The following is a 23075-nucleotide window of genomic DNA, read 5'->3' as shown; positions in this document are numbered from 1 at the left end:
GGATCAGAGCAAAATCAGATATAAATGCAATAAATAAAAGGTACAAACATTAAGGAAAATAGGGCTCAGAAGAAATATCAACATGTACCCCCCTCACCCTGAATTTCCTTACAATTTAAAAAATTACATGGGAATCTCTTCCATAAATCCAACTCATTTAAAGCATCCAAAGGGACCACAAAGTTAGAGGAACATATCTCTAAAATGAATATTGCTTATGTGTAAATATTTACTTTGAATTTACTAGATCGGTAAATGTGGGCTTTCGTTTATTGGATTATTCTCAAGTTGCAAACATAAAGCTAAAAACCGTTGTGTGCCTCCTGTAAACTTTATTTTCTCTAATGATAATCATTACTCTTGCCTTGAATTTTTTTTCATGTTGTGCTTCCCTCATGGCATTGCAAAAAAGAGAAAAGAATAGTCTTCACGGTTCATAACAGCATTATACCACTGTTCACAACAGAAACAAAAGCGTAAAAGAAAAGTGTACAAAAATAACGCACATGAATATGAAAATGAAATTCAGGATACCAAGGAAAGCAGCTGGAGAGAAGTGAGGAGTATAAATGTATATCACTGTGGTGAAGAAAACACTGGGATGTCTCAGAGTTACATTACAAAGCATGCACCGATCTTTAATTAATACAAAGTTAGCAATCGTGCAAATGAGATCACTAATGTAAGGCTAATACACACACACACACACACTCAGCTGAACAGTCCTCATTCCCATATTCATTCTAATCAATAATATGCATAATATCAATAGAAAATGTACCAGGGCAACCAAAGACGTGGACAGAGAGAGACTGTGTTGGAGCAGCGAACCCATCTTGCTGGTGGGCAGTAAGGAGACAGAGTGACAAAATCATGGTGGCTTGATTGAACTGCTTTACTCAAGGAGATGGGGCCAACCATTTGTTTTCTTTTTCTCTGGAGCTGTACTCCATAAATTGCTTTGAGAAGAAAAATCACAGTATGCTTTTGTCTAAAAAAAAAATGCAGATTTCCCTCTCATGGGATGTTTAACAGCATGGACTCTGGAGGATATATGTTTAAAGTCCACCTTGTCTACTTGCCTAATCTTGCAGTGCCTGCTACGTAGGAGTCGATATTTAATGGAATCAGAATCTGAGATACACAAGAAAATGATCTATAACGTCTCACCACCCTTCTGTTCCCTGCCCCACCCTGACCCGGTCTCAGCCCTGCCCGCCCCCAATTTCAGCACAAAAGTTTAACAGGGATAAAAACATACGGCTTATCTGTGTCCTTGACCCTTTCTAAAATTGCAACAACTTCCTTTCGGAAAGTTCCTCCCTGAACCCCCAAAGGCAGGAAGAACATTCACTGCTGATACGGCAGAGTAGAAGCTAGACTAGCGACCCCCCCAGAGCCCCTTCCTGCAACTCAGCACAGAGAAGGGGAGGGACGGGGTAGGCATTGCTCTGGAGGGTCATCCCTGCTTCTGCACACAGGCACAGGTGACAGGCAGCCAAGAGTAACCCAGGAGTGACAGAATTTCCTATTATTGAATTATAATAAATTCTTTTAAAAACCAGGGATGGGAGACAGAGTAGTAGTGGGTTTATCTAACTGCTTGGTTATTTAGCAGTGCTGGTAGTTAAGGGAGGAGGGACGTTTTTACTGGATCAAGATCATTCCAAAAGGCTTGGATGCAGAGGGATTAAAAACGGCTTCATGGAAAGAAGCCTCCTTCGTCTTAGCTTATACACCACAGAAAGAATGAAGCATAGAAATGGGGGAGACAGTGCTATGGTGTTCCGGTAGAAAATACACAGAAAGGAAACTTGTTCCTCAGAGCACCAAGTAGCATCTTAATGCTCACGTAATTCTCTGTGGTCACATGAGAGGCGTTTGTAGCACATCGCGGTTTCTTGAAATCACTGTGAACAGAGAAAACGGCACCGGACAAAAACAAGGGGCCCGGTTTCAAGAATCTCTTTAGAAATCTGGGAGAAAGGGGAGTCTGTAATTAGGGTTTGCTGCCCTTCGGCTCTGGGGGTGATGTCATCGCCTGAAGAAAGGCAGTGCTCGGTGCCAGGAATCTGAGCTCACCGCTCTTCAATAATTCAATAGGGTCTTGCCTGGGAATTCCTCATCTTGGGGATTAGCGAGCAACAGATCTACTTTGTAGGTACCAGCGTTTGGCTAAGGGAAAAAAAGAAAAAGTGAAAGGACCTTGGAAACGGGAGTCATGTGAAAGAATGAAGCACTGTGACCTTCCCAACAGAATCGCATGGACTGGACCTTAATTCTCTGTCACCTCTTCCTGCCATTTGCCAGCTGAGGAAACCTCAGCTCGGGAGGGGCAATTCACAAAGCCAGCTGTTCTGGGGCCGGGACGAGTGTCTGACTGCCCGAACTCCGGTGCTAGCACCCTGTGCTCAGACCCCCATCAATCTCCAGTCTGTGACAGCTTGGACACTCAGGACCTCACCCACCCAGATATCACCGAGTCATTCCCAGGGACCCAGGGACACCAGTTCGTGTTACATGAGCTTCCAGACAGCACAGACCCTGAGGGGAGAAGAATGTCCCATTGCAGACTGTTTCTGCTGCCTGTGTCACTGCACAGAGGGACGCTGTGGCACAACCAGCAAAACCGGTTCTGGGTAGAAGAACTCTGACAGTTCTGCCAGAACCGTGCTGCAACTGAGACCGAAAATCTGCAGCTAATCCCCAGGCCTCATTCTAACTAATAGTTTTAACACCTTCCCTGGCCCAACTTTTTCCTATCGTTAGATTAAACGATTAGAGTTTCACATCCTTGCCATTCTTCTATTTGTGCTAAAGGAGAACTAGAAATGCAAGGTAGGACAGCAACAAAAGAAAAGAGTAGGAACTGTGCTTTCGAAAAATGCATAAACTTTTTATCATCGAGTCTTGATTATGCATATGTGCTAAGACTACCAAATACCAGGCCGTTATTTTTTTTTTTAGTGAACGCCCTGAACCTTAAACGTCCAAATAAAAGCTCTTCTTTAACATAGTTATCGTAGGAAGACATATGGTTTTCTCAAATGATGCTGCTGTGACTCAAAGTATGTTTGTAATGTCTCTTCTGACATTGCTGTCTTTAAAGCTGGTCTTTCACAAAGGAAATCTCATTTTTAACCATGAAGTGGTATTATCAAATGTGTCGATACGTATTCAGACTTGGACCCAGGCGATTTGATGTTTTTCTTTTATTTTTTAAAATTTTTTTAATGTTTATTTATTTTGGGGGGGGGGGAGGGGCAGAGAGAGAGAGAGAGAGACACAGAACCCGAAGCAGGCTCCAGGCTCCGAGCTGTCGGCACAGAGCCTGACGCGGGGCTCAAACTCACGAACCGTGAGATCATGACCTGAGCTGAAGTAGGGACAGTTAACAGACTGAGCCCCCCCCCCCACCACCAGGCGCCCCAATTTCTGATATTTTTCTTTAAACATATTCAAAGATCAAGATTTACCACCACTGTGGGCATTCAAAAGGTCACAGCAACTCTCTTGAACAGAGCTAACACAAGGCGACCTCTGGCCGGCTGCCAAAGCCTGGCCAAGGCACCCGGGAATGCTGGCAACCTCCACTGTGTCACTACCTTCCCCAACACTGAAAGCCAGTGAAGATGTAAACTGCATATTCAGTAGTTTGAGAGGGTGTGGTTGAGGCATTAAGAACTCACGTGTCCCCAACGACCAGGCAGGGAAAGTTCCAGAATGGAAAAGGCTAGAGAAAAGGATGTTACTAAAAAGAACAGCCAGTATCTCCTAAGAGCCACTCGTGGCCTTGCAAATGCTTAGACTCATGGGTGCCAGAATCTTTAATTATCCAAAAGAATCCAGAAGTCTAGATTTAAAAAAATAATAATTATAATCTCCTGGTTATGAAATGTGGGCAAATTTTTTTTTTTTAATTTGAAATAGGAGTACATAAATGCATGAGGTACAACACAGCATATAATTCTGTGGCCCACATAAAGGCTGGAGGTCATAATTTTGTGTCCTCTGGCCACATAAACCAAAATAATGTAGGACACTGAATGGGGCCCCGGCCTCATAACCTACAAAAAATTTCTCTGTGGATGTTACAAATAGGAACCTGAAGGCAAGGTCAATGGCTCCTGAGAAGTCCACATCATGAAAATCACAAACAATTCTGCTGTGGGAAGGATGTTTTTACTTCTTGCTTTATGGAAACCATTTTCTCAACAGTCATACAACTTTGCTTTTTGTTTTTTGTTTTGCAATCTGCTTATTATAAAATCAGTAATATTTTAAAGAAATACCTTAGGGTACACAGGTTGAACAATAAGATATTCTCAGCCTCCTGAATGAAGTGAATTTAACTTTTACGGTTTTTCTTTGAAAATTCTGCCAGTAGTTTGGGGAAAATTATTATTTTTTTTTTTATTACTTATTTGATCAACCCAGACTGCATACAATGGCAACAACCAAGTTATAGTCACTAAAATATATATGTTAAACAAACATTTTGCCACAGTAAGCAATCTGAAATATCCTCCACTGCCCTTTGTCAAGGTCTATGTGAGCTTAAACTTGTCAGCCCATAACAACACACATGCACAACCACACACATTTCAAGAAGAAAAGTGAGCTCCTACCTATGGGAAATGAATGATATCATCTCCACTAGGCTAAAAGAAAGGTCAGTTCAACCCCAAATTACCTACCTTGCTAGTTCACTGCAGAGCCTCCATCATTTAAGCCATCGCCTCTGATTAGGCACGTTCTTCAAAAGGTCCCTACTGACACATTCACCCACTAGCACTCATTATCACAGACCGCCTGATAATGAAAACTGGGGCTATGATCACAGTTCACATTTATAGCTTGCTTTACACTGACAAGGCACTTTCTTTTTTTTTTTTAATGTTTATTTATTTCGAGAGAGAGAGAGAGAGAGAGACTGTGTGTGTGTGTGCGCGCGCGCGTGCGTGAGGGGGAGAAGGGCAGAGAGAGAGGGAGAGAGAGAATCCCAAGCAGGCTCTGTGATGTCAGCGCAGACCCCAGAGCAGGGATCAATCTCACGAACCTTGAGATCATGACCGGAGCCGCAATCAAGAGTCTCGAGAGTCGGACACTTAACGGACTGAGCCACCCAGGCGCCCCTGACAAGACACTGTCACTGATAGGATCCCACTGTCTTCCTGATCCCTGTGCTCCCTATATAGTTGGCCTGCCTCTCACCCCTCCCACTGTTGTGGGGTTATTGGTTTCCCTGTCGCCTCTGCCTGAGCCCTGGATCTTCCCACGTCATAATCCCAGCACAATGTGTGGTACAGCAGAGACCACTGGAAAAGTGCTGTTGTTTGTATGTGGGAGGGAACTGAGGCCCAGGGAGGTCAGATGACTCTCTGAGGACTTCAACCCCCACTCCATGGTGCCATTGCCCAGATGGCCTTTTCATTATCTACCCCAGCAATGTAGCTGCTAAGGGAATGGAGTTATGAACGGGAAGCACAAGATTTGAGCAAGGAACTTTAAATGGAGGCGGAGTGAACCGTAGAAGACAAACTTTCCCCACAGTTCTGTGTGGGACCTGACCTCCCATCCATTTGTTGCAAGGCCTACTTCCTCCCCTTGGATGCACTGAGCCACCGGAACATTCTCCAGGCTGTTCTGGCACTCCGTTGCCACTCACCCATTTGGGTCACCTTTCTTGGGCCTAAAGCCAATTTCATTTACATTGCTTCATACCTGAGTGAAATGAGACACTGAGCAATTCATCTTGTACATAACTCATGCCCACAAACTCCCATCCAGCTTCCTTTCTCACCCAGCCTTCCCCCTGCTCGAAGACAATAAAGCATTGAAGGGAACTGTTTACATTGATCTTTTCATTAGTTTGAAGACAGTCTTCTAACACCCTCCTAAATGGTACATAACTGAGGCAGAAAACAAGCTTAGGTTTCATCTGGAACCTTCTCTTAAGTGCAAAATAAGGATCAAGGATCAGAAGCTAAACAACACAGAAAGAAGAGTGAGCATAAGCAGAGTCTGTAGTTTTCATAAAATCAAAGAGACTCATGTCTGGCAGACAGACCTGAGTAGCCATGCATCTTACTTTTTTTTACCCAAATCAGTGCAGTATGGACATCTACCCTCAGGGCACAACTCGCCGGAGATTTTACCATTGCCTTTCCTAACCATGCTGGGACCAGGAAAAAAGACCAAAAGTTGAAGCAGTAAGGATTAAAGACAGGATTCAATGCAACGGTGCCAGCTCTACCACAGGGAATGAAGGTCAGAGACCCCCAGTCGTGCTTTCTGTACCCGTCCCTCAAGCAGGCTCTGTCTGGAAGGAGTCATGGGGCCAGAAGGCCTGCCCAGTCACTTACCGATGGACACATTAGCTCTGAACACTTTCCTGCCTCTGTAGAAGGCAGTAGTCAGGGCTGTTTAGGGGAATCTGCAGTATAGGTGAACGAGGTTTTATGGACGAGCCTTGCCAGCATCATGTGCTAAAATAAAGCACAGGGAGCTGGAGGACGGGGGAGGGGCATGCAGCTTGGCCCATCCCACGAGAGGCCACAGAGAAACACACACACTCCCTTTTCTCCTTTATCCTCCAAAAGGCAATTTAACTGCACGTAACTGAATGTGCGTAACTTCTAGAGAAAGATAACAAGCTCATTTCCTTTTTTTTTTTTTTTTTTTTTTTTTTTTACCCCGGCTTCAGTTAACAAATCTTTCCCTACTTATAGAGGCTGTTGTGAAAGAATCATCTGCAGGGAACGGTGACGTTATTTAAAAGGCACGAGAAATGAATCAATGCTACTTTTTCACTCACCTTTGCCTCTTCATTCACGTCCCAGGTGAAGGAAACAGCGTTATATGCAATCTCCTCGATGTTTCCAATCGTATTAAAGCTCTCCTTGTAATCAGCTGTCACGTTAAAAAAGAAAAAGTTTTAAGAGAGTAAGAGTTACTTGATGACATGTACTTAAATGTCATTTTCCAATGAGGAGATTTAAACTTTGCCTACTCTTCCGGCTACCCCTTAGCAACAGTTAAGGATTTGTGCTCGCACATCTTCTTTTACTAATATTTTTCTCTATGAGAATGTTCTGCTATTAGGAGAGCAAATCTAGGTGAAGCAATGTTCCTAAGAGATTTGCTTATTGGTTTCATTTTTTACGAGGTTTACAGAATTATTAGTGTTTTTCCCTCCTGAATCCCTGGACACCTATCCACTCCCTCACCTTCTCACATTCCTGTAGCTTAGTTGTGCTGGAAGGTGCCAGAGTCATCTGTAGGGACGGTCTGGTAGAACAATATGCTGGTTATCAGCCAGGCAGTGTTGCGGGAACCCAGGGGAGAGATTCCAGGAGAGTGCAAGGAAACTTTTTTTTTTTTTAACTTCCTTTTAGATTTAGGTGCAGAGAATTGAGTTAATCATTTTCACCTCCCTATTACCACTTGTCCATTTGAGGCCTTCTCTTCGTTTATTTCTGTGTTTATGTAAATATTTACGTATTCATTTTTCTTCCCTATCCTCTCCCACAAACGCAACAGCTATCGAGGTGTTTGCTACGTGTGCTTAGAAAATACGTTGGGTTGATTTGCCTGTGTGCATAGCTGTTATTTCCGGAACTTGTGCTGTGCTATGGCTAGACTTGCCAGATCTAGCAGTTATTTGGGATATACTTATCCTGAAGAAGTATCTGTTGTTTGCCAGTAATTCAAACTGAACTGGGCACCCTATATTTTATCTGGCAGCCTTAGCTAGGAACCTCTTCGGGTCTCTAATCACATTGCTGGTGGCATGCCTATTTCTAACAGCAGCCGTAGAGAATTCTGTGGTAAGCATCAGCCACTGTTTACTTATCCGCTCTCCCCAGATATGGACCCTTGAGTGGTCTCCAGCTTTCTGGTACACAGACTACATTGCAAGTGATCCCTACTACCCACGCTCTCCACTGTCACCGTCGTACTTGGCATTAAGGCCTGGACATGATGTTCCTGCTTTTTTGTTTGTTTAATTTTTTATGTTTATTTATTTATTTTTGAGAGAGTGAAAGAGAAAGAGAGAGACACAGAGGGAGGGAGGGGCAGGGAAAGAGGGAAACAGAGAATCCCAGGCAGGCCCCACGCTGTCAGCACAGAGCCTGAAGCTTGATGCGGGGCTGGAACCCACGACCCGTGACATCGGGACCCAAGCCGAAATCAACAGTCGGACTTTGAACCACCTGCATCACCCAGGTGCCCCAACAGTCCTAGTTTTAATCCTCACTATGTCTTGAGTGTTTGAGCTTATGCTTACCATCTGGATTTCCCCCTACTTGTGTCCTACTTTGATTCTGTACTAAATAAACATCGGCCATGTCCTGCCTGGATGGCAACAAGGTCCACGGCCCATCTGCTTTCCTTCGAGGTCTGGATCATTCACAGGGTGGTCACCTAATCACAAATGTTCTTTCTCTCAAAGGTCTCATCATGACTCTTCTGAAATGAAAGTCAGATCACGTGCTTTTTCTAATTTTTCTCAGGGCTAAAATTTATACCATGATCTATCATGTCCTTCACAATCGGGACTGGACACTTCTCTGTGCCCTCATACTTCAAGCCCACAGTGGGGGCCAGGAGAAGACGTCTTTTTGTTTATAAAATCTAGTGGCGCCTGGGCGGCTCAAACGTCCGACTTCGGCTCAAGTCATGATCTCGCGGCTTGTGGGTTCGAGCCCCGCATCAGGCTCTGTGCTGACAGCTCAGAGACTGGAGCCGGCTTTGGACTCTGTGTCTCCCCCTCTCTCTGTCCCTTCCCTGCTCATGCTCTGTCTCTCTCTCTCTAAGGGGAGACCCAGAGTCCAAAGCCGGCTCCAGGCTCTGAGCTGTCAGCACAGAGCCCGACGCGGGGCTCGAACACACAATCCGTGAGATCATGACCTGAGCCGAAGTCGGACGTTTAACTGACTGAGCCACCCAGGTGCCACTAGAAAAATGTTTTTAAATAAATAAATAAATAAAATCTTTATGAATGTTTTTCTTGCTGCACTAGGACAGAAGCTGGGTGTTATGACGAATTCCCAGGATGTGTCAAGTGTTCGTTGCCTACAAAATAGGACATGATTCTGACTGAATGGTCATCTCTTCAAGCTGTGTCCTTCTGGGTTGCTGTGTCACTCCGGGGCTGGTGGCTTCTCGAGGCTTTAACAACCTGTGCTCATGCTGTGACATTTTGAAGTCTGCTTTCCTAAAGTTCACATATCCAGTCATTTTTATCCATTTCCTCCTCACTTATTGTAAAGTCCAAGTTCACGTGATCCTTTATCAAGATTTTCACCACTTTCTTACAGTAATACAACCCATCGTGCTTGTATGAATCAGGCGGAGAGAAGCAGTAGGTCCTATTTGCCTTTTCTATCCGTGATATAAATTATAATAAAACAAAGTCCATAATAATAATAAGTCCGTATTAATCCATAATAAAATAAAGTCAGTTTGATTTGGTTTTCTCTTTATTACCAGGACATGTATTGAGGGTTAATCACAGAAAAACCTACTTTTTAACATGCCCTCCAAAATGGCCCTCCAGACCCATTCTCTAGAATGTGTTGTGCCAATCTAGATTCCACCAGAATCCTATTTCCCCTTTTTCTCACCCAATTTCTAACTTTTTTTTTTTTTTTTTTTTTTTTTTTTGCCAATCCAATGGGTACAAAGTGGTATCCTACTGACGTAACATTTGCATTTCTTCTTCCACTTGTGAGTTCAAGCATCTCTTCACATCCGGGATAGCTGAACAGGTGTTTGCTTATATAAACTGCCTGTTCATGGCCTTTGTCCATGTTTCTGTTGGTTCCCCCAGGGAAACTTTAAAGCAAAACTATGTATCTTTGCATTTTTATTATTATTATTATTATTATTATTATTATTATTAGAGAGAGAACATGTGTGCATGAGTGGGGGAAGGGCAGAAGGAAAGGAAGAAAGGATCTCAAGCAGGCTCCACACCCAGTTTGGAGCCTGACTCAGGGCTTGATCTCATGACTAAGAGATCACGATCTGAGCTGAAATCAAGAGCAAGAGGCTTAACTGACTGAGCCACCCAGGCGTCCCTATCTTTACGTTTTAAAAAAAGCATACACACTTTAATACAAAAGCATTCATCATAAAGACCACAATCTACTTCACAAACAACCACAAAAAACATGTCTGTGTAAATATTTCCTGTTTCCTCCCTCAGTCTGTCTCCCTTTCTCCACAGTATGTAAATATTTTTATACAGTATTGTAACAATTATTTTTACTTTGCTTTTTTCCCCCTTAATACTTCTTCAGCATCTTTCCATGTCAATAAATAAACTTGTGGAAAATGCAATTCAGTGTAATTGCAAAATACTATTATACTGAATTTTAAAAATAACTTTGCCAAAACTTTATTTTGCTCTTGTTGGTCATTTAAATGACGTCCAATACTTTGCTACCATAAATAGTACTTCATGTAATTATCTTTATGGCTAAATATTCACATATACTTCATTATTTCAATAAGATATAGTCTCAGAAGTGAAATTAACAAGTCCAAGGCAAATATATTTTTTTATAATTTTTTTTAAGTTTGTTTATTTTTGAGAGACAGAGAGAGAGCACAAGCAGGGGAAAGGCAGAGAGAGAGGGAGACACAAAATCTGAAGCAGGCTCCAGGCTCCGAGCTGTCAGCACAGAGCCCAACACAGGGCTCGAACTCACAGACTGCAAGATCATGACCTGAGCTGAAGTCGGACGCTTAACCAACTGAGCCACCCAGGCGCCCTGATTAGCATTTTTTAACAGCTTTAGGTCAACTGTAATGTTTAAAACCCAAAAGTCATATTTAGAAATAAAGACAAACCAAAGCAGTTTGGTCAAACACTTTGACTAAGGATCTTAAATACGAATGCTATACAAATACAATGCTTTCTGCATCCCCTAATCGTGCATAGGGCCTCTGTCAGTTTGTATCATATTCACTTCATCACCAAATAAATATATTGAACAAATATGTACCGTGTGTCCACTATGTACCAGCCAGTGTCTTCACACTGGGGAGACAGCAAGAAACAAGACTAGGTCCCTGATCATGTGGCTTTTACGGTCCAGAAGGAGAGAATATAAATAAGTAGACAAATAAATGAACAACACAGTTACATTTAATATGCTTTTTTATGCCAATAACAAAACCCAAAAACACTGGTAAGGCTGCTTTTTACTGAGTGGTTACATTACTTTGTTTATTTCCTTCATACCATGTGCCAATATTTTATTTATCTGTTTACTTATTTATTACCAACATTTCCCATTAGCTATTTGTTCTATGCAGGCAAGGAATTTATCTTAAACGCTGCTGTTTTTTCAGTGCTTAACATCATACAGATAAGACGCACTCCATAAATGTGTTGAACAATGGAGTAAGTGAATGAATGTATCCACAAGCATTCTAAACCAAATATATAACTGAGACTGATCTCACACCTTCCTCTTTAACCTTATGCAATATAAGAAATGTCTGTTTATCTTTAGTCTCTAAGCCGTTCCTACAGATGGTAAAATAGCTCTGCTATCATTTGTGACTAGGAAAGTTTTCTAAGACTAAACAGCTTATGCACATTGATGTTGGCTTGTCCACATGTTTTTTTGGTCCAATGAATAAAACGCTAATAGCTGTATCTCTCATTTCCGAAAACTGTGTAACTGTTGTTTGCCTAAGGGTTTATGGCTCATAGTATAGAAATAGAAACTCAGCAACCTGTTGGTAAGCCTTTCCTCAAGAAAGCTTCTTAAATGCAAATTTTGCAAATGTTGATAGTTGCGATTAGTAAAAGGCATTGTCAATGAGCTGGCATAAGAAGCTTAGTTTCTTGCCACAACAAAATTCCACAATGTTGGTAATTTGAAACAACAGAAATTTATTCGCTGGAGGCCAGACTACCCAAATCAAGGTGATGGCGGTGTTGGTTCCTTCTGGAGACTCTGAAGGTTGATAGGTTCCATGCTCTCTCCTAGCTTGTGGTGGTTGCTGGCAATCCTTAGTGTCCCTTGACTTATAGACATATCCCTCTAATCTCTGCCTCTGTCTTCACATGGTGTTCTCGTCTGTGTCTCTGTGTCTGTTTCCCTCTTCTCTTACCTTCTAAGGACTTGTCATTGGGTTTAGGGCGCACCCTAATCCAGCATGGTCTCATCTTGAGAACCTTGACTTAATTACATCTGTAAAAACCTTGTCCCCAAATAAGGTCCTATTTATAGATTCTGGGAGTTAGGACATGGACACAGCAGTTTTTGAAGGTCACCATTCAACCTCCTGCACCTGGAATTCCCTTCTATGACAAGAAGTCAGGTGACTTGAGTGTATGGCTTGTTCTTGCATGATAGCCACCATAGCTGAAAAGTAATCAACCCACTCAAAAAAAAAAAAAAAATTATAAAGCACTTAATTTTGAACATATTACATTTTGAATGGATTTTTTTCTCTAAAAGAAGACAAGGCAAAATAAAAACTACATGTTTGGTACCTGGGTTGCAAATGTCTATAGAGTACTAACATCTACTTAGTAAGAATGAGGATATAAATGGGAAAATGGATTAGATGCTTCCAAAAATCAGCATGTTGAAATAAAATTATAATTGGCTGAAACAGATTCCTAAAAAATTTTATGCAAATTTAATCTGAATTAAAAATTTTTTTTAATGTTTATTTATTTTTGACAGAGAGAGAGAGGGAGAGAGACACAGACAGAGAATGAGTGGGGGAGAGGCAGAGAGACGGGGACAGAATCTGAAGCAGGCTCCAGGCTCTGAGCTGTCAGCACAGAGCCCATCGCGGGGCTCGAACTCACGGACCGTGAGATCATGACCTGAGCCAAAGTTGGATGCTCAACCGACTAAGCCACCCAGGCACCTCCCCCCTTTTTTTAAATCTGAAATTTAAAGGTAGTTCTTACTAATTTTTTTTTTCAAATAGGCTTCACTCCAGCATGGAGCCCAACATGGGGCTTGAACTCATGACCCTAAGAACAAGACCTGAGCTAAGATCAAGAGTTGGGCGCTTAACTGAGGGAGCCACCCAGGTGCCCCTGAAGATCGTCCTTACTAATCTCAATAATTTATACACAAAAGAATAACCCTAAAGTACACAACTAATCAGAAGCATAGAAAAGAATGAAACCATGAAAGAAATGGGACTCTATCTAATGAAATAAGAATGAAGTTGATCTCATTGTTAATGTCACGTTGCTAGTGATAGTCAAACTTTCCAGGGTCCTCTCTAAGGCTATGTATGTCCTTAGAATGTCAGAGTGAAGTGTATGGGAATGCACAGCCATATACATTCTTTAGGGTCTGTAGGAGGCTCCCCAAAGATGTAGAGTGAAGATTTCCGGTTTCCCAAAGCTTAAAGGCCTGTGTTGGTGTTCCATAACAGTGCTTCTCAAACGTTGGGGTGCATCAGAATTGCCTGCAGCGCTTTGGTAAAATGTAGTTGTCTAGGCCCACTGCCAGAGATTATGATTCAGTGGGTCTGGCATGTGACAAAGAATGTGCCTTTCTAATCAGCTCCCACTAGACGGGGCTGATGCTGCTGGTCTGGGGTCTACACTTTGGGTAGTACTGCTCTGTGGCAAACTGAAAGGACTACTCCTTTGGGTGCACCTGATTCAGTCCACGTGCGGTCTTAGAAAAAGCGACATCTGTCAGTGAGGTCCTATACCAATTATCAATGTGATCCACGTGACAACGATTTCCCCTCAAGTGGATGAAAACCGTGCATATAGGAGAACCAAGCAATTACCTAAATGGTCAGACCTGAACAGCACCCGTTCCGAGATGTCTGCTTGCTCTCATGCCTGCAATCCCATCCCGAAACATCCATTCCTTTGGGTACAGATACTGTCATCTCATGACATTAAAATGCAAATACTATTGGGATAATAACAACTGCCATAAGCCAAGAGCTTACTGAGTGCCAAGCATGTGCCAAGTCTTTTACCAACACGAGCTCATCTAATCCTCACAACTGCTCTGTGAGGTAGATCTTAGCATCCTCCTCCTACAGAGAAGTGGCTCGTAGAAGATCAAATGGCTAGTAACAGGCCAACCTGTGATTTGAATTTGGGTCTGGCCGTTGCCGAAGGCCAAACTATTAATCACTGCCTACATTTATCCTGCAAAATTAAACAGTAAGTTGTCACCAGATACGAATACCTTGTAGAGAAAAATCACAGCACATCATACATGGCAACTAGCTAGTCGAGAAGCACTTGGGTAAGTTCCATGAGGCCCCATGAAGATGGAAAGAAAAGTTCAAAAGTTAGCCCTTCTGAGAAAACAAGAGGTTTGAGGAAGAATGATGGCCAACTACAGTGTTTTGGCGAAGGACTTCTGAGCATGGGCAGATGAGCTGTGCTTTTCTTTTTTTAAAAATTTTTTTTTTTTAACGTTTATTTATTTTTGAGACAGAGAGAGACAGAGCATGAATGGGGGAGGGTCAGAGAGAGGGAGACACAGAATCTGAAACAGGCTCCAGGCTCTGAGCTGTCAGCACAGAGCTTGACGTGGAACTCGAACTCACAGACTGTGAGATAATGACCTGAGCGAAGTCTGCCGCTTAACTGACTGAGCCACCCAGGCGACCCAAGCTGTGCTTTTCATATGTAATTCTGGCAAGTTACATTCTGCAGAGAAATGATGGGATTCATTTCTATTTTAATTGTTGTGGAAAGCATGAGGTGAGTCCTTTTTGCCGTCTTATTCTTTTACTTTTTGCATATAATCGGTGGTCTGTTCATCAGTTTTTAGACGCAGATTTTGTAGGCTGAGTTTTCCTCAAACTGTACATGTAAGCGTGATTCTGGAATGCCGTCAAAGGAACTGTTAATTCCCTCACCTTAATTAAGCTTCACGTGCTTGGTAAATTATAACCATCTTTTTAAATTATTTTTTGTATATATTGTGGAGATTAAAAGGAATGGTATAATTAATATAAAAATTGTTTCTCTTCTGAAAGGTGTGGATTCTGTCTGGACTAGTGAAATAATGAGCCCTGGAATGCTGAAAATGGCACACTGCCAATTCAGCGTGAATCCCCTGCAGCCTAAGAAGAGGTTGTTTGTTTTTTTTAACAACAACAACAACAAAAGCCAAAGACGTGGGGCGCCTGGGTGGCTCAGTCAGTTGAGCATCTGACTCTTGATTTCAGCTGAGGTCATGATCTCACAGTTGTGAGTTTGAGCCCTGCATCAACCTGAGCGTGGAGACTGTTTAAAATTCTCTCTCTCCCTCCCTCTACCACTTGTGCTCTCTCTCTCTCTAAAAAAAAAAAAGGCAAAGACCATACAAGGAGTCGATTTATGGGGTGCTGTCCAAAGCATAGAAAGAAAGGACATTGGGGGTGGAGACACACAGACCCAAATTTAATTTCTGTCCTGCTCTAAACAAGTCCTGTGACTCTGAATAAGTTACAGAACCTCTTTGAACGTGATTATCTCATCGACAAAAGGGAAACAATATCTAAAAACAGACCCTTCAGTGGGTGAGGGGAACAACACTGGCCCCTACTTCCCCTATCAACCTGTCCTCAAACATTTGCTTCCCTCTGTCTGTAAAGACCACATAGAATCAGCTCAAATTCAGGAACCACTTGAGAGTCATTCTAGAAGTATTCACTCTGACTTAAAATAGGTAGAATAAAGAAACCCTAGTCCAAGTAGGTTTTGAGATTTTTTTTTGTTTTTCAAAATCAAAGAAGTAGCTTCTTAAAGCCTGGATGACTCCTAAGAAGGTGAATGAGTTTATTATATCCATTATCATGCTTTTCCCTAGTCGGAGGTTGGCTTTTCTTAAGTGTGTTGACACTTGAGCTGCTTTTTAACGGCTCTAAATGTATTTCCATCATTTGGTCCTGACCCCTGAGCAAATAATAGAATCAGCCACCAGTTTTGAGAGCCGAATGTGTGCTAAATATACATACTTCCCAAACATTACCTCACACAATTGTAACCAGTAGCTTTTTAAATTATCCTTACTGTGTAGAATAAGAAACAGGCAAAAAAATGTTAACTACCTCCCCTCCCAGATAATCACTTAGCTTCTAAGTGGTCAAGTTGGGATTGGAACCTAAGAAATTCTGCCTACATACATAGCCAGAGTCCTCTGATTTCTGTGACATACTACCTTTCAAATGAGTGCCTTTCCATACACAACCTAGAACAAGAATGGCTGAAATTATGAAGACATAATTTGTGACTTACTTATAGGATGTGACCAATATAGAGTGACTTTGATATGAAAGCTGGATATAAATATTTTTCCTATTTACTATTCATGGTTGAATATATTACCTTCACACACATCATTTAAGAGGGAATCTTTCTTGGAATTCTCCCTTTTCTTGGAATTCTCTCCTAATATTTTATTTGTGTTTGATTTACCTTCCTGTTTCTAGCAAAGGAATTTATAAGCCAATGTTCTAGCTTTCCATTGTAGTGACAATAAACTTAACAAATAAGAAAAGCATTTTACACTGTAACATATTACGGTGTTCCGTGTATGCTAGTGTTTTTTATTCTGATTTAATTTTTTTTGAAGAATGCTGGTCTTGGCTGTAAACTTGATTTCAAATACAGAATAAGTCATACCCTTTGTTCAGACCCAAAAACACATGTGCATGTGGTACCTTATATGCACCATGGCTTCTAGCTCTGAATTTAAATAAACTTGGATGGGCTTGAAATTAAGCTCTTCTCATTAGTCTATGTTATTCAGTGAGATTTAGATTCAGTCTATGTTTTCATGAAACTATTTCGTCTCTTGAAAAATAGTGCCTGGTACATTCTGACAGTTTGATGAATGATGAAGACATGCATAGTGCTTTGGTAAGTAATTCATTCTTGTATCCTGTGTGAACTACTTCTGTCCAACTTTAGTTTTCCATCCTTCATCTTATTACTTAGTTTACCAACACTCTTAGGGGTACGTTTGGGGACAAAAAGTTATAGGTATACAGGATTAGAAGGTACTGCCCATGGTGGCCAATCGGCTGTAATCATCTCAGACCTGCAAACGGGGCTCCCCCCGTCTTCAGCACAACAGCGCCCAACATTTTCCCACCCTTGATGATACTTCCAGACACTGTTAACTTCCCAGTTAAGTCAACTCTGATTTATAAAAGAGCACTGAACTCTTTGTCAGATGACGGTACGTTATCATTAGTAAGAGACCTGAGAATTGCCAATCCCATGTGAGGACAGTCCAGTCTTCTCTCGAAGACCCATTCTAGTGCCTAGCAGCCTTCAGTGTCAGCAACAAGCTTCAAATACCTACAACTGTACTTTTTTGAGTTGCAGACTGAAAAAATTCAAACAAAACAAATGACTTTTTGGTAACTGGTGGTGCAGGACACAGACACATTACAAGAACTATCAATCCTCACGTCAATTATCTTTCACTAAATTTGAACCACAAACCCAATTCCTGCAGCTGCTCAAGTTCCAAGATTAACCACCGTTAAAAAAAAAAAAAATTAATTCCAGTGTAGTGAACATCCAATGTTATATTAGTTTCAAGTATACAATATAGTGATAGAACAATTCCATATACTATTCAGTGCTCAGCAAGATTAAGTGTGCTCGTAATCTCCTTTACCTTTTTCATCCATCCCCCACCCACCTCCCCTCTGGGAACCATCTGTTTGTTCTCTATAATTAAGAATCTGGTTTTTTTTTTCTTCTTTATAAAAAAAATGCGATTTTATTTGATCCAGTCTTTAACTGGCAAAGAAATGCTTTTTAAGTTGGTTCTGTCTCTCCCTTTATTTTTTTCCCCTTTAATGTAATGTACAGTCTGTAAAAAAAACATCTCCCAAGTTCCTGCAGGGCCATTATTCCTTTTTTTTTTAATTTAATTTATTTTTTAATTTACATCCCAGTAAGTTAGCATATAGTGCAACAATAATTTCAGGCGTAGATTCCTTAATGCCCCTTACCCATTTAGCCCATCCCCCCTCCCACAAACCCTCCAGTAACCCTCTGTTTGTTCTCCATATTTAAGAGTCTTATGTTTTGTCTCCCTCCCTGTCTTTATATTATTTTTGCTTCCCTTCCCTTATGTTCATCTGTTTTATATCTTAAAGTCTTCATATGAGTGAAGTCGTATTTGTCTTTCTCTTACTAATTTTACTTAGCATAATACCCTTCAGTTCCATCCATGTAGTTGCAAATGGCACAATTTCATTCTTTTTGATTGCCGAGGAATACTCCATTGTATATATATACCACATCTTCTTTATCCATTCAACCATCGATGGACATTTGGGCTCTTTCCATACTTTGGCTATTGTCAATCATGCTGCCATAAACATTGGGGTGCCTGTGTCCCTTTGAAACAGCACACCTGTATCCCTTGGATAAATACCTAGTAGTGCAATTGCTGAGTCGTAGGATAGTTCTATTTTTATTTTTTGAGGAGCCTCCATACTGTGTTCCAGAGTGGCTGCACCAGCTTGCATTCCTACCAGCAGTGCCAAAGAGATCCTCTTTCTCCACATCCTCACCAACATCTGATGTTGCCTGAGTTGTTAATGTTAGCTGTTCTGACAGGTGTGAGGTGGTATCTCATTGTGGTTTTGATTTGTATTTCCCTGATGATGAGTGATGTTGCGTATTTTTTCATGTGTCGGTTGGCCACCTGGATGTCTTCTTTGGAGAAGTGTCTATTCATGTCTTTTGCCCATTTCTTCACTGGATTATTTGTTTTTTGGGTGTTAAGTTTGATAAGTTCTTTATAGATTTTGGATACTAACCCTTTAACTGATATGTTGTTTGCAACTATCTTCTCCCTTTCTGTCAGTTGTCTTTTAGTTTTGCTGATTGTTTCCTTTGCTGTGCAGAGGCTCTTTATTTTGATGAGGTCCCAGTAGTTCATTTTTGCTTTTGTTTCTCTTGCCTCCGGAGACGTGTTGAGTAAGAAGTTTGCTGAGGCCAAGGTCAAAGAGGTTTTTGCCTGCTTTCTCCTCGAGGATTTTGATGGCTTCCTACATTTAGGTCTTTCATCCATTTTGAGTTTATTTTTGTATATGGTGTAAGAAAGTGGTCCAGGTTCATTCTTCTGCATGTCGCTGTTCAGTTTTCCCAGCACCACTTGCTGAAGAGACTGCCTTTATTCCATTGGATATTCTTTCCTGTTTTGTCAAAGATTAGTTGGTCATATGTTTGTGGGTCCATATCTGGGTTCTCTATTCTGTTCCATTGATCTGAGTGTCTGTTCTTATGCCAGTACCATACTGTCTTGATGATTATAGCTTTGTAATACAGCTTGAAGTCCGGGAGAGTCTGTTTTGTCACTTTTCTTTCCTCTGTTTGGTTTGTTCTTTAAATTCCGGTGAATTTGGGGCGCCTGGGTGGCGCAGTCGGTTAAGCGTCCGACTTCAGCCAGGTCACGATCTCGCGGTCCGTGAGTTCGAGCCCCGCGTCAGGCTCTGGGCTGATGGCTCGGAGCCTGGAGCCTGTTTCCGATTCTGTGTCTCCCTCTCTCTCTGCCCCTCCCCCGTTCATGCTCTGTCTCTCTCTGTCCCAAAAATAAATAAAAAACGTTGAAAAAAAAAAAAAAATTTAAATTCCGGTGAATTTAATTTGAGTGAAATCATACGGTATTTGTCTTTCACTGGCTTATTTTGTTCTAGATCCATCCATGTTGCTGCAAATGGCAAGATTTCATTCTTTTTTATGGCTGAGTAATATTCTATTGCATATATGTACATGTATATATATGCATATATATATATGCCACATCTTCTTTATTCATTCATCTATCAACGGACAATTGAGCTGTTTCCATTATTTGGCTATTGCAAATAAGGCTGCAATAAACATGGAAGTGCATGTATCCTTTTTAATTAGTGTTCTCGTACGCTTTGGGTAAATGCCCAATAGTGCAATTACTGGATCATAGTGTAGTCCCATTTTTAATTTTGTGACAAACCTCCCTACTGTTTTCCACAATGGCTGCACCAGTTTGCGTTCCCACCAACAGTGCACAACTGTTCCTTTTTCCTCACATCCTCACCAACATTTGCCATTTCTTCTGGATTCACCTCCACTTTTAACCTCCCCAGTTGCCTCCGGCTGCCCCATCACACACACCACATTGATTAACAGACACAGGAAGGTGAGTCTGTACGTGACGGGTGCAGGGTGGGGGGACGGCACCAGCTACTCCTGTTTGTTCCACGAGTGATTTCTACATTCCCTGCTACTTGAATTACTCACACTGCCATTCCTGTTTACTTATTTTCTATCAATTATTAGAGGATTTAGACAACATTTCAAAACTGAAATTCTAATTCTCTTAAATATATTTATTCGAGGGGCACCTGAGGGGCTCAATCGGCGGAACGTCCAACTCTTGATTTCGGCTCAGGTCATGATCTCACAGTTCGTGGGATCAAGCCCCACATCGGGCTGCACACTTGAGCGTGGAGCCGGCTTAAGATTCTCTCTCTCCCTCTCTCTCTGCCCCCGCCCACCTCTCTAAAAAAGAAAAAAAAAATATGTATGTGTATGTGTGTGTGTGTGTGTGTGTATATATATATATATATATATATATATATATATATATATATATATATAAAAATATAAATTTATCGTCCATAAGACAAACTTGTTCTCACAGGAGGGAAGCTGTTGCTTCTGTTTCTATTTTCCATTTGTAATGCTGACCACGGCATCCGGGGACTGTCCTGATAAGTTCAACAGGATCGGCAGCCACCTAAGGAAATCTGCATAACTGCTCTAAGCGGGTTTCCCCATCTGTGAAATGCAGATAATAGCAGCACCTACCCTACAAGATCATGCTCTTATGTAGCATGTATGCTACTTATGTAGCACTCAGTTATTTCAATACTTGTCTTTTCAAAAGCACAAACGTTTGAGGTGGCTCTGCATGCCTGGGAGCCTGTTCAAAGACGTTTCTTCTGACCAGCTTTCCCTCACTTGGGTTTCTACAACCTCAAAGAGCTTAATTTAATTTTGGAAAGACTTTCTCTTGGCAAGTTTTAGGCTGTGTAAGTGAAGAAGGAAAACTCTAGATTTGCCTAATTTCGCACTCGGGGGTGTGGCAAAGATGCACGTTTGTGTCTGTTGCAAAGTGCAGCCAGAGAGAGGCTTCTAGTCAATGTTGAAGGACAGCGGACGATGGTGGCTGTGCGGTTTGGTTCCATCAACAGACGAGCCTCACGAAACTATCAGAGTGTATCTCCACATATTTTTTGTAACTCTTAAGCCAAGCAAGGAATACTACAAAATGTGAGACTATCAGGTTACCTGGGGTCTCATTAAAAGCATCTCTGAAGAAAAGAAACAAGCCTCAGACAAAAAAGATGAAATCAAATCAAAGCGCAGATTACATGTTTGAGACGAAAGCATGGTTTTCCACAGCTAAAGATACAGAAAAGGTCCCATCAAGCAGAGGAAAGACGGTATAGTGCCCACGAAATGTGGGGGGAGGGGGGACATAAAACAGGAAATAAAGCATTTTACCGTATTAAGTATAGAGGGTCTATTAAGATTCTGAGAGGGGTCTCTAAGCATCCATGCCATGCTTTAATCCCCTCTGTAACATTCCTTCTGGTTAACCACTCAGGGCTTTTAAATTGTCAGCATGAAGGAAACCCTTCGCAGGGAAAGGTTTGGTCAACAATAATATCCTGGAACCAGGTAAACATACTTCTCAGGAGCAGTGAAGAAAAATAACTAAGGGCCACATTCTTACAATTTTTAATTTCCAAATCTAGCTAGTTTTTTTTTTTTTTTGAAAGTTTGCTTTGAAACAATTTCCTATGTGTTTGCTTCCACAAAACAGTAATGATTTCTAGTTAAGTTAAAAATGAGTCATTTCCCTTGGTGTATTAGTGTATGTATTCTATTTTTATGTTAGTAATTAGTTATTAAACTACTTTCATCGAAAAGGCTATAGTATAATTGATTAATATTTAAAATATAGGAATATTTAAAACATAGGCATTGACTAGATATAAACCAAAACCCACAGAGGGGCAGCTGACTCTGCCTGGAAAGATTAGGAAGATCCCACCCAAGTGGGGATGGAGGAAAAGGTCTTAAGGGGTGAAATGTCTGCCAGGTGGAGGAGGGAGGGAGGGACACTCTAGGCAAGCAGAGCCCTAGAGAGGAACAAAGAAGAAGCTGGAAGCAACTAGGAAAACTAGTGAGGGGCAAAAAAGGACCTGTAGATTTGGCACTAAGATTTTTTAATAAGGAAGCCTGGGTGGCTCAGTTGGTTAGGCATCCAACTTCAGCTCAGGTCATGATCTCACAGTTCATGGGTTCGAGCCCCACATCGGGCACCGTGCTGCCGGTGTGGAGCCTGCTTGGGATTCTTCCTCTCCCTCTCTCTCAGCCTCTTCCCCGCTCTTTCTCTCTCTCAAAATTAATGAGTAAACTTAAAAAAAAAAAGATTTTTTAATAAAAGACAGACTGTACTGGATGGAGAGACACTAGCAGTGTAGGATATGGGCTAGTGGATGCCATTTTGAAGAAACACAGAATGGAAGGAAAGAGGAAGACCCAGCAATAGTTTAAAAGGAAGTCTCCAAGAATCAGGGCCTGGATATATGAGCTCTGGCTCTGTTCTGGACCCTTTGCTGGGGGAAGGGGGGAGGAACCGCTGGATCACACTAAGTACACATGTTGAGAAGGAAGTGACTCTCCCCAGAGCTGTTGTCCCCAACAGAACGAGCTTCTAGCATGCATGCTGAGACATGCAATGCAGTAAATGAAAACCCACAGTGGCTCAATGATTACTGAAAATCAACAGGCTCTGCCTGAATAAACTTTAAAGAGTACTTGCATTATACCATGTTTTCATGTTTATTTACCTTAGAGAGAGAGGGAAAGAGAGTACAAGCAGGGGAGGGGCACAGAGAGCGGGAGAGAGAGCAGACTCCATGCTGTCAGCATAGAGCTTGGTGCAGGGCTGGAACCCACAAATCGTGAGATCATGACCTGAGCCAAAACCAAGAGTCAGATGCTTAACACAATGAATCACCCAGGCGCCCCTTAT

General features: G+C 41.7%; 1 protein-coding gene across 4 annotated transcripts in view; it reads right to left on the bottom strand.

Moving 5' to 3' along the window:
* The window catches only part of GRHL2 (grainyhead like transcription factor 2), a 170389-nt gene that overhangs the window by 56705 nt on the left and 90609 nt on the right, over positions 1 to 23075 (bottom strand). For all 4 annotated transcript variants that reach the window (XM_053896592.1, XM_019467969.2, XM_053896591.1 and 1 more), the window contains exon 8: positions 6818 to 6912. In XM_053896592.1, the coding sequence (XP_053752567.1) occupies positions 6818 to 6912 (95 nt within the window). The remainder of the gene's footprint in view (positions 1 to 6817; positions 6913 to 23075) is intronic.

Source organism: Panthera pardus, unplaced genomic scaffold (genome assembly GCF_024362965.1).
Source record: "Panthera pardus isolate Hobbes unplaced genomic scaffold, ASM2436296v1 HiC_scaffold_7, whole genome shotgun sequence".
NCBI classification, from domain to species: Eukaryota; Metazoa; Chordata; class Mammalia; order Carnivora; family Felidae; genus Panthera; species Panthera pardus.
The sequence above is the reverse complement of the archived record's forward strand: the minus strand, read 5'-3'. Positions and strand labels throughout refer to the sequence as shown.